The 18,567-nt window shown below is 43.9% G+C and overlaps 2 protein-coding genes across 15 annotated transcripts in view; one reads left to right on the plus strand and one right to left on the minus strand.

Annotated features, from left to right (window-relative positions):
* LOC144125161 (general transcription factor 3C polypeptide 4-like) overlaps nt 1-17,680 on the minus strand; it is a 21,605-nt gene extending 3,925 nt beyond the window's left edge. The window contains exons 1-13 of the mRNA XM_077658293.1: nt 17,387-17,680; nt 16,696-16,825; nt 16,310-16,427; nt 15,392-15,612; nt 14,347-14,467; nt 13,665-13,750; nt 12,123-12,268; nt 9,843-9,987; nt 8,229-8,318; nt 7,995-8,100; nt 6,660-6,705; nt 4,656-4,894; nt 51-96 (exon numbers count right to left, since the gene is read on the minus strand). Of these exons, the coding sequence (XP_077514419.1) occupies nt 51-96; nt 4,656-4,894; nt 6,660-6,705; nt 7,995-8,100; nt 8,229-8,318; nt 9,843-9,987; nt 12,123-12,268; nt 13,665-13,750; nt 14,347-14,467; nt 15,392-15,612; nt 16,310-16,427; nt 16,696-16,825; nt 17,387-17,509 (1,617 nt within the window). The 5' untranslated portion in view covers nt 17,510-17,680. The remainder of the gene's footprint in view (nt 1-50; nt 97-4,655; nt 4,895-6,659; nt 6,706-7,994; nt 8,101-8,228; nt 8,319-9,842; nt 9,988-12,122; nt 12,269-13,664; nt 13,751-14,346; nt 14,468-15,391; nt 15,613-16,309; nt 16,428-16,695; nt 16,826-17,386) is intronic.
* A 157-nt stretch (nt 17,681-17,837) lies between these two features.
* The window catches only part of LOC144125168 (uncharacterized), a 264,663-nt gene continuing 263,933 nt past the window's right edge, over nt 17,838-18,567 (plus strand). For all 14 annotated transcript variants that reach the window (XM_077658304.1, XM_077658313.1, XM_077658306.1 and 11 more), the window contains exon 1: nt 17,838-18,026. In XM_077658304.1, coding sequence (XP_077514430.1) covers nt 17,982-18,026 — 45 coding nt within the window. In that variant the 5' untranslated portion in view covers nt 17,838-17,981. The remainder of the gene's footprint in view (nt 18,027-18,567) is intronic.

Consider the following 18,567-nt stretch of genomic DNA (forward strand, 5'->3'; position numbering starts at 1 on the left):
GGCTGACTTTCCAGATCCACACTACAATGGCTACCAAAGGTGTGGCTTACCGGCTTGTCAGATTTGGCCAAGGCCATTGCTATCCTCTTCAAGAAACTGCAAAAGATATGGACAGTGCAATCGGCAAACGAAGCCCTCAAAGCATACCTCAGTGTACACCAGTCGTGCGCGATCCCGCCCTTCTTCATTACTCTGAATTCAAAGAAAGCTAAAGTATATTGTAATATGTTCGTACAACTGCACTAAGCTGGGGACTCTGGAAGAGAGGGGGCCACCGTATACCGGTTGCACCTTCTTACACTCTCGCCATAGTCTCCTTCCACGGTAACCATGCTCCGTTTAGAGATTCCTGCACTGTCTCGGTAGCCTGCTCCTTGGAGCCACCCTCTGAGTGTTGTTGTTCCCCTCATAAAATGGCATGTAATCACAAGGGGGATTGGCCATAACCAGGCGGTGACTATTTAAATTGCAGATTGCATATGGCAATCGTGGGATGACCTAACAAAAATTGTGTAACTCTGTTTCCGTAGCAAAGGAGGTTGCAGGAGGTTAGGGCAGCCTAACAAACTGAAAATTAGGTAAGGGAATCCGATAAAAAAAAAAAGATTGAGAGAGAGTAGGAATTGCAAAAAGTAGTTACCCAAATACGAAAGCTTATGATGGTATGGGCAGTACGAAAGCTTACGAAGGTAGACGTTTTGATTCTAGGAGATAATTTTGAACGGCAGAGCAAACATTCCCATTGGTGTGGCCAAGCATAGAAGCGCCAAGGGACAGAACAACCGCAGAAGACAGATGCAAATTGAGATTCTGCATTGGGACCTCTAATAGTTGCCTCCGGATCGATGAGTAGCGACGACAAAAGAGAAGAAAGTGCTCTATTGTTTCCGGCTCAACACAATATGGACACAATGGGGAGATCGCCAGACCAGGCCTGTAGAGGTAAAAATTTAGTTGCGGCACCCGGCAACGAAGACGTGTGGAGGAAACTTCAAGTTTGCGTGATCGCCATGCTGTGCTTCTCCAAGGGAACAGGAGGTGTTGGAAGTCGTCCAATGAAGTAAACGCTGATGCGCCAAATTCTTTCATTACAGTGTACATTCGAAATCGTGGTTCTCATAGCAACATACCTACCGGCTACGCAGACTACTACAATGTGAAACTCAGAAACAGGCGCTTAACAGCCAGCTGTCGCTGTAAAAAAAAAAAAAAAAAATGGTGAGCTAACGTATGAGCGGCCATTCATGTTGGGATGCAATGTGAAGAGGAGAAACGTAGTGGCTTCATTGCGGTGCCTAAGGACGAGGGGGCAAAGCATCCGAGAACTACAACTAGTGGGCCGGGACTGGGGATGCGCAGGAGGAACTAACTTTTAGTGAAATCATTCTAGTTCGTAACTACATTAGCATTCGAGCTTAGTTTCACAATGAAAGTAACTCTGGTTTAAGCTTAGCTCAGTGGCGACCATTTTTACTAGTGTCCAGCCCTGCTATCTTCATGCTATGCTGACTGCACTTCTTGCTTGGCCTGTCCATCAGCCTCAGCTAATCGATTTGGGTTAGCGGCTAACAGAATGTTGTCCCAGAAGAGTGGAATGGGAAGGGACGGGGTTCACTGTGTGCAGGTGCTTGCAGGCCCACACGTAGTGGTATAGATCAGCTGTGCACTAGGATGGGTAAAAAGATGGGATGTGTTCGGTGCGCTGTATGAGGGAAAAGATAGGAAAACTAAAGTTGTCAGGCGCTCTTCACGTTAAGAGTAAAAGGCGGAGTTATAGACTGCATATTTTTAAAGGTACGTCATAGCTGATCTTTCTAGTCAAGACATGACTTGGGTGTTCGGGGAAGGTTTGAAGTCTTAGAAAAGACTGTGCACCAAAGAAAAAACCTGCACTTATGAAGTGGCCATCCATTTGAGTTCGCTTAAAGACTTGGAACAGGAGACATTTGGAAAGTTCCCATTGCCAGTGAGATCCCTTGATGATGAACTGGATCTAAAACTTTTACTGTTGTCATCCTTCTCATTTGTCGATGGGAGACAAATCTATATGGCCGCGGCAGTTTAAGGCTGTGCTTAAAAGACTGCAGACACTTAAATTTAGTTGCACGCTTTTCTCTTTCAAATGATTGCATTATAGGCATTAGAATACATAAATCACCACGTGGTATTCACCTAGGACCCTAAATAATTCATCACTGTCTTCTCTCATGCTGTTTGGATTTCAATTTCATCAACCAAACAATGGCTGCGACTGTAGTTCAGTTTTGGGTCATACGAGGCACGAATAAAACCTGCAATATTAGAGCTGATATGTAGTTTTAATTCACTACAACACTTAAACCAGCCTGCTTCAAGAGCTAGAATGGCAACAAAGTATGTGCTGTGATAGTGCCAATTTTTTCGTGCTTCACGTGACCTACAACTACACGTCGCAGCCATCGTTCAGTTGACAAAACTGAAACTGTGTCAGGAATAGAGTCAAATTTAAATTATTTAGCAGTCGTAGGCAAATATATCACGCGGTGATCCATGTACATTAAAAGCTCGTAAATTTGAACTTCAATGTTCAAATTATTGAATGACCCCAAAAAAACATTCAAGAACTGCTTGCATTGCGATAAATTTATTTGGTGAAAAGCTGGGAAATGGTTGCTTGATTTTGAGATGAGAACAGTACGGCAATTACTATTTTTCACATTTCCATAAGTGCTTCATTGCATGCACAGTGGAGCATCGGGGTAGAACTGCTCCAATATCATAAGAGCCTCCGACATCCTTCACGGTGTGACTTGATGGAGCTCCACCGCTACTGCATCACACCCATCGTAAGCGGCACCGTGGAGACTTCACTATGCAAATACGAATGGAAATTGACAAGCATGCAGTTTCGGCGCACTGGAAGAACAGAACCATGCGGATGGAAGCGAAGGAAACACCTCGAGGCGACGAGGGAGTCGGCGTCCGAAATGGTACATCTGGGTTAGGCTGGCTGGTAGATGCTGGCATCGCTGCGGGCTGGCGTGAAGCTCAGAAAACCAAAACCGAAACTGTTCTTGGAGATGGCTCCATCCGTTTGTAATCATGTCTGCCATTGTGCGCACATCTAGGGTGAGCGGGCGAACTTGCAACATGGAACTCTGATTTAGAGTAAAGCTATTTAGACAATTTCTTGCCACATAGGTCGTACCTTGACACGGCCTCTTTTGGGAGCCCGCGTAATGTCCGAATTAGCGAGCATCCGATGCCATGGACTTACATGGGCGTTGGTTGGGACCGAGTCGGCAATTTGAATTATCCGACTTAATGGGGGTTGAATAAATGACCTTTACTGTATATTATTCATTTGAAAGAATAAAATATGCAAAGCAAAAATCTGGCGTCAATAGTCCTTTAAGGCTGTGCAGTTATTCCGACCTTTAGACAACTGCAGCTCTTTAGTTGATTTCTCGGATAATACTTTTTTTCTGGATATTTTTTTTAGACATATTAAACGTGCATGTTAGGCATGTGGCAATATACTACTAAGGTTTTACTTACTTATATTACTAAGGTACATACTTCTGCTATTTCTTCCGCAATTTTATTGTGTTTCCACACACAATACTGCAGTCCATGACCACACAAGCTCATTAATTTTGTAGCAAAGGGAACTGGACTGAGCACAGAACGGAGCACAGACTTCAAAGAACACTGAGGACAGCTCCATCCAATTTTTGTTCTTAAGGTTTGTCCAGCAGCAAAACACACATTTGCTACAAAGAGAATAGCATTTAAAAAATTTTCCGCCAATCGACTCAAGCTCAAGACGTCCACACTGAAAAAGACACAGTTAATACTCCATGTCACAAGTCGTCTAGAGCCCTGTGAAGGCTGCGGCGATCCGAGCCAATCAGAACAGCATGCACTGCAAAACCTGTTCCTCTGTGCCTCTCACCCCGCGACTGGTGGCTCCATCTCTGAGACGGAAAGAGCACCAGTGTCCAACTGCTGCGCGCAGGAGACTCGGTTGACTCAGGGGGACACCATGTTTACGAATGGTGGCACTTCACTTCTCAGCAGGCCACTGCAGTGCTGTGATCGTGCCGACTTTCTTTGCTAATTTAACCAGCGAATGAAACACTCGCTGTGCCTTCAAAACACCATAGTGAATGACCTTTTTGAATTGCTGTAATAACTGTATGAAAAATAGTCATGAAACTACTCAAATATTTGAGGGAGTATTTGTCGTCTTCCTTGCCTCTGAATGGACGAGAGAGCTCTACCTTTCGCAATGCTGCAGACAACCTGTGAGATGAAGCATTGCTGTGAAATGGGCCAGTGACAGCAACAACCTTATTTTCTGGCTTATCAAATCTCCGTTTTCAGTGAAAGCAGCATCTTTGTTGTTAGAACACTATAGCCTATGCCATGGTCCAACTTCAACGTGTCCTCAGTGTTCCATAAAAGCGGGTGTCAACGATAAACTCGTCAGGTCAACTAGGTGGAAAACCTTTAGAAACAAAAGCTAAAAGCAAGTTATGCTAAAGGAAGCACTTTATCAGCTCATTAAGCATATTTTTTCACATTCATGTATGCTGCAAAGGTACCAGCAAAGAACATGGATGAAAGCAACATGTTACGTACCGGCACAGCATGCATCAGAAGAAGCGTCTTACCAGAAGAGCTGCAGTCCACATCTGGAGACCTGGTCGAGTGACTCAAGCGAAGATATATTCGTCATGTATAACTGTAGCCCCTCTGGCAGGCATCCCTTGCCACAGGCATACAAGTAGATGCGGTCAAGGCAGTCAGCTGCATCTGCCAGTTGTACGTCTGATGCTGTGCCACTCATTTCGACCATGTTGAGCACCAGGTCACACACGTCAGTAACGTGTGTTCGGTTGAAGATCATCAGCTGCAATTTCAACCCAAAACAGATCGATAAAGGCAATGAGGAATGCTCCATAGTTTCAATGGCTTCAGTGCCAGTACTAATGTGGGCGCAAATTTACACAAGATAGGATGGTAGACTTGAAAAAAACCAAGCCAGGATGTGCACCTTTGCACTTGCATGCACCCAACGTAGTGGCTTTGACATTTGGCTGCTGACCCCAAGGTGACTGGTTTGATTCTGGTCGTGGCAGCCGTATTTCGATGCAGGTGCAATACAAAAATGCTCACGTGCTGTGTGATGTCGGCGCAAGTTAGAACTTCAGGTGGTCTAAATTAATCCGGAGCCCTCCACTACAACATCCTGTGTTGGTTTGGGACGTCACACCCCAAAATTTACAACTTCAAAAAACTGAAGGGGACACTTAACCCTTTAACCGCCTAATTGATTCCCCCCAAAAATACCAAAATCGTGAAATTGTTTTTGCAATTTTTGGTGAATATGACTGCTGTCAGGTTTAAAGCATGCGTTAAAGGCGCAAAACGCTTCTTATGGACTACTGCCCTCTAGTGTTGAAAACTGCGACCAATGCAATTGCCGGCCATAACTCGTCTTTGGTGGTGCGAGCAGTGCAATACTGGGCCGGTATACTGGTCGATATTAGTAGAATCTCCCATGACGAGCACAGCTTGACGCTGGTAGTTAAAGGTTAAGCTTCGCCTTAAGGGTATGACACGATAGCTTTAATGTCCGAATATGTGAATCGGTCATTCTATATGTTATATTCACAGATCCCTGGGAGTCTTCATACCACTCCTGGTGCAGTAGAGCAGTGGCTAAGCGATGTGCCACTGCCCTGTGATGGCAGGCGCTGCCTCCAGTGGAGCTTGTGAAACCCAAGTTACTCTTTCCGAGCAACGTTTCATGACCAATCATTAATTGAACTGCCCCGTGCCATGGTGGGCAGTTTGCTCACAATTTGGTAGACAGGTTTTGAAGACATCACAAGGTCACATGACCTAGGTGACCCCCTGATAATAGGGGGGGGGGGTGATTTGCTCTTCTGGGGATTTTCTGTTGATTTTTTACTAATGGCCAACAGAACCGATGACGACACTGGGTTTTCTGCAACACGGGATCATTAACGCTATCGAGTCATAACATAAAGATGTACTACATTTGTGGCCCGTTACCCCCCACTAATGTGCACAACCGAAATTATGGACAGTTTTTCTGAGGATGAAACTCTTTCAATGTATTTATGCCTCGTTAATATAGAAACTCACTGTCTGGTCAGTGGATGAGGTGAAAATGCATAGAGCCCATTGGGACCCATGTATTTTTGCCACGTTAATATGGACACCGATGAGAACAAAATCCTGAGTGCCGCTGCCAGTTTTCCGCCTCTTGTATTTTGAGTGCAGAACACTAGCGAAAGGCAGTGCGAAAGTGCAAATGCCGCATTAATGGCCTTTTTGTGAGTCAGTGTGGTTTTTGCTCTATTGTGGCAAGGTGCCCAGTCAATGCGCCTTACCATTTCCCGCATTGCATGAATGCCTGTGAAAAAAAATTCTCTCTATGCACTACTCTCTATGCCCACCACTATGCATAGAAGTATGAAATCATAAACCGCTTCTTGAAAAAAAATTTTTTTTTCATGATTCGTTATCATGGACGACTTGCTTTATGGACACTTTTGCTTGGGACCCAAAGTGTCCATATTAACGAGACACGGCTGTATATGGGCAATCTCCTTTAACCCGTCAGCTCACGGCGTTAATGTTTTTACCTGCATTGGTTCCCTCCAGATGTTCTCATGAACAATTGTGATGGTGCTGAAACAAAGCAGGAAAGTACCACAATGAGCTTGATAATGACGATGGAAAATGTTTAGAATGCAGCACAAGCTGAGTGCAGTGCTTGAAGAGAGAACAACCGCACAGTACTCCCGTTTGTTTTCCATACAGCGTTTTGCTGTCAAGTAGCACACTGCAGCAAACATGACTGCATGCCTACCAGTACATTTGTTTTTGTTGCTAATTGGTTGTGTATGTTGTTGCAACAAATTAACAGCTTTTAAAGCGAAAGTCTTATATGGCTCATCAGCAACAAAACCTGCGGCGTTGTCGACCGCAAAAGTGGTCAAGAGAATTCAGTGTAACGTCACCATGGTCCCGAAACCGGAAGTAAAAGCCGGTCGTAATGTGCTGGCTTGGTTAAAGTGGCGCTTTATATGTATGTGCATGTTGCCTGCACTTTCCTAAAGGCATTCATGCTATGGCCTTTGACCTAAAGGCCTTCATCGGAAAATCCTTTCAGACATTAGCACTAGTTACAAACTATAGTACTAGCTAGTACACAAATAGTAACCCATAGTAACCCATGACAACACACAACTGCGTTTGCATTCACAGCACGTAAGTAGTCTTAATTAAGTGCCTTCCGTAATTTTTACAGACTGCATTCCAGCCTATAAGGCTACTAATTCCGAGTAGTGTCAGGATTACTAGGCATACGTCCAAATACACGGCGACAGATTTCTTTTACGTAAGCTAGTCTAAAATGAGTTTAGACATAACATTTAAAAATGGACACAAGCGACACTCATTCCCGGACACAACAGCTCGGATTACATTGCACGCTGCTTACATATAAAAAAGTAGGGTCGACATGAGCTAGTAAGGACACTGACAAAATAACTGATTGCAACCGTTTACAGTTATGCAAGACAGAGCAAGTGCTCGCACCAGTGAAAGTGCACATCCCCATGCTTTGCATCTGTTGACATTTCTTAGTTTGGGCATTTAAAAAAGTATTCAATGCATCCTTTGGTGCTGGATGCACATCAACATACCCTGAAGGAGCCACAGAATCGATTTTTACCCAGAACAAAGGTTGAATGGAATTGCCCTCAGAGTACCTTTAACTGGCTCCAGCCATTGTATGGTTACAAAACCCAGGAAAGCTTACAATCCAAGTTTTCCTCAATCTGGGCAGGAAGGACGCCTATGCTGTAATACATCGTACCACTGCAAAATATTCCAGTTTCCCAGTTACGTGTCCTTCTCATTGTTTCCTTCAGGAGCTGTAAGACACAATGCATCGCAAAAGAGAAATTTCTTACTGATAGAAAACTGTGAAGTAGGCACCGCTAGGTGAGAAAGCCAAACCTATGGGCTGTAACATCCAGGGTAGCTCGATGCTGAGTCTCTCACCTCTGAAGTTGAGGTCTGGGAAAGAAAAAGCAAAATGATCAACGAGCAATTGGGGAAACACAGCAGACGAGACAGGAAAGATAAAAAGGTAAAAAAATTTAGAAATGCGTTTTGTTCAGCTGCTAGACACGTTTACAACTTACCACTGTCAATGTAGACATTCAACAGGTCCCCTTTTATGGTGGAGACCAGCAAGTGAAGATTGTGATCCTTTGTTGGGCAGGCGTCAAAAGCTGTTCAAAGCAGAGGAGAATTTGAACATGAGTGAGTGCCTCATTTTGCAATCACCTAGGCTGCGTTACAAGCAGCAAGTAGAACTCTGGCACCTCCTGCACCAAGCCTTTCAAAATCGGCTGCCAATCAACTTTTGTCGAGCAGTCTGACCGTGCCCTGGCATTTCCATTAGCATCACACAAATCTGTAAGAGCTCAGAAAATCACATCGCCTTGTCAATGACCAATATTTCACGCTGCAATTCCCCTCCCCCCAACTTCCCTGACTTCCATGCTGGTAGCACCCAATCATTTGCTCTGCAGTGCAACTCATATTTTGCTTCTTTCAGAATTTTCCACTAGTTTACGGAACCACAATGACTAGTTTGGTAGTTTTCTAATGTCAGGCAATGTTTCAAGCTGTTGTGAACATTTATGACCTCAGGGGCCCAGGAACTATTTCTAACGATCCAGTGAGCTTCTGCATACACTGATAGACAGTGCCTAATGGCAAGATCATATCTGCTGTGGTACCTTGAAGGTACCAAATAACCTAATAACAGGTGGCTGCTTACGTTGCTTTCTTTGCACTTGAAATACACTTCACTTTTTTAAGTCATGCCCTGCGTAACATCTGACACAAAATTTTTAGTCAAATTTGACTTGATTTGACAAAACCTTGAGCATATTCTAGCACGCTTAGCTGGCTGTAAATTACAGCAACAAGAAGTTGTGTTAAAAACAAAGTACAGCATACTCCCCTTGAGATGAAAATGAGGCCATGTTAATTTCTTCAAGTTTTCATTTTAGTATCCAAAGTTTACAAGTTAACAAAATAAAAAAGGGTGCACAACACGCACTGCTGGTAAACTGAATACGCAAAAATGGGGCATAAACAAGACGAGCGTAATTGAAGAGGAGCCGCAAGGTAGCATTTATTGGGCACTATGGAAGGAAAATATTTTTAGAAACACCACCCAGCTTCTCTAGCCACCATTTTAATAAGACACTTTCTCTTTCGTTATGTAAGCAAGGCATTTGCTTAACACCTGCATTGAGACTGCTCACAACCTTCAAGCTTCTTAAAAGAATCTTTCACAGTTTTATGTTTAAAAAATCACAACATGCCTCTGTACATGCTATATATGAGGTAATTTGCAATTCACCATTGCTCTTGTCAGGCTGAAACAAACATGCATGCACTATCGCGCTCAATATGACTTCGAACACATCCGAAGTGAACAAACTGACTTATCTGCTTTGTAGAAAAGCAATGAGCATTCACACAAAGCACTAACATACGCAAACATTCAGTGTACTTTGTTCTTTACATTGAAAGTTAAATGCATCAATTCCCAGCACCCTTGGGTTCACACTGCTTTGAGAGCTGAGCTCCTACCACACCTGGTGCAGCAGGTCTCTGAGCATGACAGTTCATGACCATGCACTTTTGCTTTTCTTTGCATTATTGCCCTCTCCATTGCACTGTCATTCCTTGCACCAAAAAAAGAAAAAAGAAACAGCCCTGTGAAAGCGGAAAGCCACCTGTTACAGGGGAGTCGCACACATCGCGGGTGAAGCTGCTCTGCATGAGTTGCACCTGGCTTGCATCGATGTCTGGTGCCACTCGAAAGCACAGCAGAAAGCGGCCCTTGGCCACGCATACCACGTAGCTGTCTCCATCACTTTGCTGCACACAAATGGGCAAAATGACTGCCTCCCTGTTTTCACATTACCGAAGTGGTAGCACAAATACAGCTATATTCAAGAGCTACAATTTACATTAGGATACTGCTTTTTGCACAAGCCTGCTGGCTATAACAGTAAGAAAGCAAGGAAATAGTAATGGAGCAGTGGCACACTCCTCTGTTCCTGTCAATTTGATGGCAAGCACTTTTCAGGCGCATCAGCACGGATCAAAGAAGGGCATGGTTTCCTGCAAGTTCCGTTTGAAGGGGTCAAAGAGGCACTTTTCTGTGAACTAAGGCTGCTTCTTAGCCTGGGCAACGCAGGTGCAAGTTTGAAATGCACACAAATGTGTTCCGATGCCACTCTTAAGACCTGGTGCAGAACTGGCAAGTGTAACTGAACACACTCGATGTGCTACATTTGCGTTGAGCAATTGACAGTATGTACTATCACAATCAAAATATTATGGGACATGTGTTCTCAGAGAAAATTTATTGAGGCTCTACCTCGCAACCCAGTCACGTGGTATGGCCACCAGCAGAGAGAGCATGCACGTACCCTCATATCTTGGCACATATCATGTGGCTGGATTACGTGACTGTGCCGAAATGAAATGTTTTCCGTGCACTCATGTCCTGTAAACTTCTGATCACGATAGTACAAACAGAGACAATGTAGCACCTATGGAAACCCTTCGCAGTAGTCAAACCCTGTGCCGAAAGTTACATCGTATGAAAATGAATATGTGGACAAATGCTATCGCTCTAGCATGCGGTGGCAGTGAAAAATCTAGACTAGATCCCTTTCAAGCAAGCCACCAAATCAATAAAAGGTGCGCATCTGCCCTGTCTCAGTGCAAAGCTACACATTGATTGTAAATTTCCCTGCAGATGTCTGTGGTTCGTTCATATCATTGCAAGCTTATTATCTTCATTATTCCTTATCTTCTTTTCTACAGCGCAGAAAACGACCAAACTTGGTGGAACATTTCTTTATTAAATCAGGAGTCCAAAAGAACAGAAATTTAAAAACATGTTTTTTGATGAAAATTATGATTTTAGCCCCACATCCCGCCTTAAGAGCAGTTGCCACATAACTAATACATACATAACTTTTCTGAAGAAAAACTGTCCGCAATAAGCAACAGTTATTCAGATTGTGTTCCCTTCCAAATGCTGCCCTTCAGGAATGACAAAAGACAGGTAGCCAGCATAAAGCTCCTGCATCTGTTACTTCTTGGTTGCCACCAGCAAGAGAAGACCAGAGTAAAAACGAAACGGGATGAGGAAGCGGGGAGGCGTAACCAAAATTAGAGTGAATATACATTGCCCAGTTCCTTTTTAGCCGTCACCACAGTAACTCAGAGAATCTACCCACGCATGATTGATTGCAAGCACGAGCTAAGCTACTGTAGCTGCATATGAATGGAAGCAAAATGCAAAAATTCCTGCATACTGTGATCTCAATTCCTGTTCAAGAACCTCACGTGACTGAAATTAAGCTGAAACCTTCAACAATGGCACGTCTTAAAGCCTACTGCATAGCTTCGGTGAATAAAAATCCAATAAATGAGCAAGTTTGAAGAAGATATCCCACAGGTTAATTCCTTTGACTGGTCAGTGCACATTTTTTTTTACATGGACTTCATTGATAACATCACGGAGCAAACTAAACGGACGGGCAAGCAATGACTTAATCTCTCTTTTGGCTCTGATGCTTTTTTTCTATGTCGGCATCGTTGATGAGCTTTAATGCGCGTTAATAGATTTTGTTGTGAAACACAAAAAAAAAGCCTAGATTTCCACCACAGACTCGTCTCGTGCTATGACGGAAGAATAAGTTTGAGTCATCATAAAAAGTGAGCCCAAAGGGACGCAGCATGATGTCACAAAATTGGCTGAGTGCATGTGTTTCACCCTGCTTGTATTTGTGCTTTTCTGAGACCACTGAGAGAACACAGAAAACCTCAAACACAAAGAGACAGCAGCTTTGACTAGAAGGCATTTAAAGGAAGAACCCTCAAGAATACGCCACATGTGAACTGCACAGTGAACCAGAAAACAATACATGATTCACTCCCTTGCACCATTTCTTATCAGGCAAGCTAGCCATAAGAAAAACAAGCGAGTAACCTACCCTGCATAGCACATGGTGTGCTGGCATGCGGTCGCTCTTCCAGAGGACAAGCGGTTCACCCAGCTGCACCTTGTCGTCTTCAGCACAGCGCAGCACCACTGTTTGCGCAGTCACGCTGCCATCATCCGAACAAGCCACTAGAAGACCTGGCAAAAGTAGATCATGCCATGTGTCCAGCTGGTCGCCGGAAAACTTAGTCTGCAGAGCATAAATAGGTAATAAACACGACGTTCATTATTTTTACTTATGAGTGCGAACGACACAATGTTTACCGTGTGCTTGGTTTGTGCTTTAAGTGACACAGACCAGGCATCACACAATAGACAGACACCACATGTTAGTGTAATATTTATTTTTGCAGCTGATTTGAACGTGAGCTACACTGGAATCCTCACATTTAGACTCAAGTAGCACATATGATAAAGTGATGTAACCAAAGTTTTCAAAGTCCTAGAACGTCGAGGTAATGTAGCCAAGAAATACACGGGCACAGTATCACCTATAAAAATCCATGAGCAACCCTTGATGACAATGTGTGTGAAATAAATTATGTAAGCAGCAGTCATTTTTTATCATGACAGCATGCCGAAAGGCATGTTGTTGTCATGCCTGCCAATAATGCCAAAAGACATGCTGTTTCAATAAAAAAAAAAAAGAAACGACAGACTACCTTTCTGTTCTAATGAAGTATAAAAAAACAATTGCAAAGTACACGTGTAATCATGCTGACCTCGAAGTCCAAAAAAGAGTCAATCCTACCTTAATAATTGAAACAAACATTATATTCACCAGAGTTACAGTGGTATCAGGTCACTGATCAGTGGGTTCCAGCTGCAAGTTTTCGCTGACATTAGATGGCGGGTGTGGGCAATGAAAACATAGAACCTCATAAGGCAGACCGTGCTTTTCAGTGCATGGCTAAGATCATTTCATACATAGCAAGTATATAAAAGAAAAGAAGGCTTCTCACATTCCACTAATCTCACTAATTACTCAAAATGAGCTTTGAAGCATCAAACAAACAGCCTGCTCACATGAAAAACAAGAGGGAAGGGCATTTCAAACTATTTTTAGCAACTGCTGTTGTCGAAGTGCAGTTCCATCTTTTGCACACCACTCTCACTGCGGTCAGAAAGCGCACTCTGCCACTAGTATAGAGAGAGGGACATGACTTACAAGAATATCTGTTAAACTGAAGCCTATTGGTCAATGATAAATCAATCCCATTCACTTAAGTGCTGTTTTTAAGTGTTCATGTAGATCATTAAAGTGTTATTAATGCCTGGACTTTGTTTTCTAGAGTAATACAGAAGCTATGAGGGTACTTGCAGCAGCGAGCCCTAGGTAGATATTGCTGCCCACAACTTTAAAAACTTTCCCAAACTAAAGCACACAAACAAATTGGCACTTCTGTCTAAAAATAAGAGTGGCAGAACAACTGCCGATAGCAGCAGCAAAAGAACATTCCAGCATCTTTTCAGCAGATGAAGACACGCTACTAAAGCAGTTAACACTAGGCAAGAGCAGGGGGTTCAACTCTACCAGTGGTTTTGGATGTCTGGTGCCAGCAGAGCCTTGCTGCATGCATGATGTTTGTTTGCTGTTCTTTCAAGAGCTCTACTTGAAAGCTGGAAAAAATGCAGGCCAAGTTGACAAACAACCTGTCAAAGATAAGCTTCGTGTGACGCTCTCTTATATCTCTAGCAGTGCTGAAAACAAGATAGGATTCAGCCATCTGACCTGAAAAAAACTTTGCATGGCACAACAATTTGGAAGACTATGACAATTTCCCCTCAACACAGTAGTCAGGCTATTAAAGATGTTAATGAACAGCTGTCAGCCCATCCAATTCGGTGAAACAATTTCATCCAAAAAGCTAAATACCAGAAACACGTCAGCTTCTCCTTCAAAATCAGGGCAACGTCAATTACCTCTCAGTGTGCACACAGGTCCCAAATTTTCATGCAACTAAAATAATTGCTCTTTGTTTTTGCAGTGCAAAAATACAATTTGCTTCTGCAATTTCTTCACACATATTCCTTATCTGCTCCAATAATCTGTGTTGCCTGCTTTCAATCAACAGTGAAAGGGCGTTTCTGAGCTCTGATACAGCCTTTCAATAACAGTGTTGATAACAATAGTTAATGCTGCCCCTGGTTGGTTGAGCCCCACACAAACCATAGCAGACTATGAAAGGATCAACAAGAGTTTTGTAGAAACTCACCTCTCCCCACTGACCAGGGTGGGAACCTTCCAGAAAAGAAGTGAACCGCCACGAGTGACTCCAACCAGGAGGCAGAACGACTCTGCATCATCACCCTTAATCAGATGAGACCACGTGATTTCTAAAAAGGAAGAAATTGTGACCGGATGATCAAGTTCTTTCACAGAAACACAAGGCAAACTGACCTCTAAGAAATCTGTGTAAATCAACACACAAGGCTGATGGTGAAGACAGCAAACAAAAACAAATATGAGTTAAAGAAGTCCCACAATTTCTGCCATAGTCTGAAGCAAGGTGATCTAGTGCCCTGTCGTATCACAAGGATGCAGACTTGAATGTTGGTATGTACTGCACAGTTCTAGATTACAAGACCGCAAAGTCCACTTGAATATTATTTTCATTAAGCCGTAGTGGAAAACAGCAGCACTATTTAGTTATGACATAAAATGCCCACACAATTTACCCCAAAGAATATTCTTTATACAACTACTATTGCAAAACAGGCTCAAGTTAGAGACCAGCATGCTGAAGCGCCTATAAGTATAGTAGAGCAGCTCGCATTGAAAACCAGAATGTCAAGGCACACGTGTAGAAGCTATAGTGAAAAGGAGTTCCAGTCAGAATAACGGTTCACAGGATCTCGTCTATCCAGGGGTAGATTTTAATGGGGAGGGGGATCGGAGGGGGTAGCTGCCTCTCCAAGTGAGAAATTTTACATAAAAAAACCTCGGTGAACCCAATTTTCAAGGAAAAAGTCGTAGAACTACATGGCTAAAATGGGACTGCACATCCCCAACTGCCCTCACTAAGAGTGACCCATACATATGATTTCTCAGTAATTAATGCACCTTTTGCTGCCAAACACACATCAGCATAGCCATAAAAAGCCAAGCAACTGACTTTTACTAAGAACAAAAACTGAATGCAGTTGTTCTCACTGTCTTTTTAATGCATATTTCAAAGTATATTCAGCTGCAGTCTGAGTACATGCAGGATATGACAAGAAGAGCAATCATTCTGCTTCAGCATCATCTCGCAAACTCACCTAGGGTGGCCACAGAGTAGCTCCTCTCCTTGAGCAGGTCAAATACTCGTGATGCATTGGTGGCCGGCTTTTCGTTCTCTCGTGCACGTGGTGGGGCCCATTCTTTCTTAGCCTTTTCCAGAAGTGCTGCAGAGGGCTCGGCCAAGGAGTTCCAATATCCCTCGACACACTCATGCCACACCTGGATTCGGTGATCCCTGGTCAAGGTAGCGAGCAGGCACCTGGGAAAAAAGTGGCCACTACAGCACAAAGATTCCACCCGTGTGCCACTAGTGACGTAAGATTTGTGAAGGAAGCCCCAACAGAGAGAATCATACAACAGTTCTAAAGCCGGGTCATAGAAAAGAATAATGGTCGCCATGAAAAAAAAAAATGTCAATTTGTGTAATTAGGCCAAAATTGAAACCTAAACTGTGAAATGCATATGGGGTTACTCTTCCAAGTGACATTATCGCCGTGGCCTCAGTGAAGTTTGGTAGCAGAGGAAAGCAGAACAGCTCGGGGATGTGCTTTAAAAGAAGCTGGATTTTTTTTGTTACTGAGCCCTCTGCAGTGAATGTTGGGAGGAGACATAGAGTTATGCGGCATGTTAGCTAGGTTCTCACAAGGAATAGAACAAACAGTAGGTCTATAGCAATCTGCATTGCTGAAACAAGACTAAAGAAACAAACAGAGCCAGTGAATGGGCACAGTTTTCATTGCTTTTTGACAGGAATAGCTGATTTATTAAATTTTAAAGCAAAAAGCCTTGCAACAGAAATATATACTTTTTACAACCAAGTGTATTGTGCCTCCAGCACATTCATTTTAAATTGGCATGCTGACAAGCACAGCAGATCATCACTCTAATCTGTTTGTATGAGTGTGTAACCGCTGCACAAATGCACGAAACTTTCCCAGAGTATAGAGTGCACTTACCGCTTCTGGCCACCCAAATGCACTGGAGACCAGAGTGCCCTATGGTACGTTTTGTGGAGGCTCGCATTAGCACCATCAGGTGCGAGTGTCGGGTCCAGCATCAATGAGTGGCGGCAATCTGTGAACAGAAACTCCGCCTGTTTATGTGTTCAAGAGTGCATGCGGAAACAAGGCTGACAAATTGGATACATGGTGACATAGAAGAAAAGTGTTACCTCATGCAATGCTTACAGCAATGTGAGGGGTTTGGCGGCATAATAATGGTATCATGTCACAATCTCCCATATTTAATATTGTGGCCAAATATCCCTTTAGGGTGATATTGCCATTGGCCTCCTTAGTGAAAGATCACGCACAACAATTTTTGGTGTCTCACTGGTACGTACCAATATCAAGGTCCTGCAATAGACGGTCGTAGGGAGTTGAGGCAACGTCAAAGGGCTTGTCTGGATTGTCAATGCACGCCTTGCTGAGCTGGTGAGGATAGCCACCCTCACTAGGTGAGCTAGGCGAAACCTGAGACGCAAGTACAAGAACAACGCTGAGACACTCCTCGTTTGTGAGACAAAAACAAAGGTGGCCTTTAAAGTCACACAGCTAAAGAGGAAATTTAGCAGCATGCGATACAGCTCCTTTGATTCCACCCCAAAGATGCAAAAATTATACTCGACGCGAAACTTGCTGTTTGGTTCATTTGCAGATTTCATTCCACATTGGAAGTATGAACAGCAGGTTTGGTGTTGTGACCACTTTCCAATTCCTGCCAGTACATTTAAGTCCCTTTGAAAAAGACAGCCAGTCACAGAAGGGCGCTTTGGTGTTCTGACCACTTCTTAATTATTTCCAATGTACCTTTGAATCCCTTTGAAATTGGTAGCCAGACACAACGGGAGGTTTCCGATTCTTCTAGCCTGTTTGAAGATGCGTAAAGCCAGCGATATGAGCACAAGAACGGATACGGCCGATCAGCATGCGTGCGTGAAAGAAATCATCAGCCGGAGTGCAGACAATAGACGTCGCAGGTTGAGCGTTAGGAGCAAATTGGGTTCTGAAGACGCCAACACTGTTTCGCCTCACCAGAATCCGTACTGCTTCATTGGTGATTGCACACAACTTGTTGTCAGCCGACCAACTGACGGCCGAAGTGCAGTTTGCGGCACCTGAAAAATTGGTGACGTAAGCGGGCTCGTAAATCTCCATTTCAAATATCCAGGATTCAGTAACATCAAGCTGGTCAAGTCATAATCACATCAAACAGCTAGCATTACACTGACGACAGTTTCACATAATCGCGGCGAAAACCACACGCGAGCAGCACAGAGTAGCAGCGCTCGCGTGCGAACTTCCCCGCAAATTTTCCCGCATGCTGATAAAGCAAACGAGATACAGTTTCGTACGTAGTGCTTGCTTTTGTAACGTTAGAATATTATAATTGAACTTCATAACTTTTATTTAAATTACGCATTTTTAAAATATAGTTATCATTGTTTGCGTTAGTGCTAAATATTTATAGACATGTGGCAGACTCATTGTCGTATCAGCAGAAAACATGGCCGCTGCCTTGTGTGCTCCGCTGGGGAAGATGCGCTGCAAAATGAACTGTGCCGAGTAGAGTTCTCTTCTCATTTTCATGTGGTGTTGTGTGTGTTTGTGTCCGTGACAGTTGTTCAACATGGAGGAAGAGCGACTGAAGAAGCTGCGAGCCGGCCAAGAGATGGTGAGTGGTCGTCGCATCCTTCAAACTAGAGCGTTCTAAAATAACCCGACGCGCGTATGTGGCTGTGTTGCAAGACCACTCCACGCTTCTCCTGCGCAAGACAAGTTCGAATAACGACGACAGCGGCAACTGACGCAGCTTAGAAAGTGCCATCCTCCTCCGACTAGTCGATCAACCTACACAAGCAGAGGTCTTTTATTTCTGCCCGATCGCGGAGCGGAGCTGCGTTGCCGCTTGTTGTGGCGGCGACCAGATTGTAGGCTATTTCGGGCTTCCATATTAGCTTCACGGCGCGGGTTTCCTGCGCTTCTGTATGTTTACGTGAAAAAGCGATGACAAGGAGTAAACACCGCTTCGTCCAACGGGAGCAGTTCTCATACTCCGTTGGGCTGCCACATCCGCATCGGCGCTGTGCCCAGCCTTAGCGCGGCGTAGCGCTTTGATTCCGACAGTTCTCCCGCTTCTCATCTTTCCGTTGGTTCCCGGGGAAAGCTGAATAGAGACCGTTGTGGAGCTCGGTCTCACCAGCGTGGCTTCCTCT

Source organism: Amblyomma americanum, chromosome 3, assembly GCF_052857255.1.
Source record: "Amblyomma americanum isolate KBUSLIRL-KWMA chromosome 3, ASM5285725v1, whole genome shotgun sequence".
In the NCBI taxonomy this organism is placed as follows: Eukaryota; Metazoa; Arthropoda; class Arachnida; order Ixodida; family Ixodidae; genus Amblyomma; species Amblyomma americanum.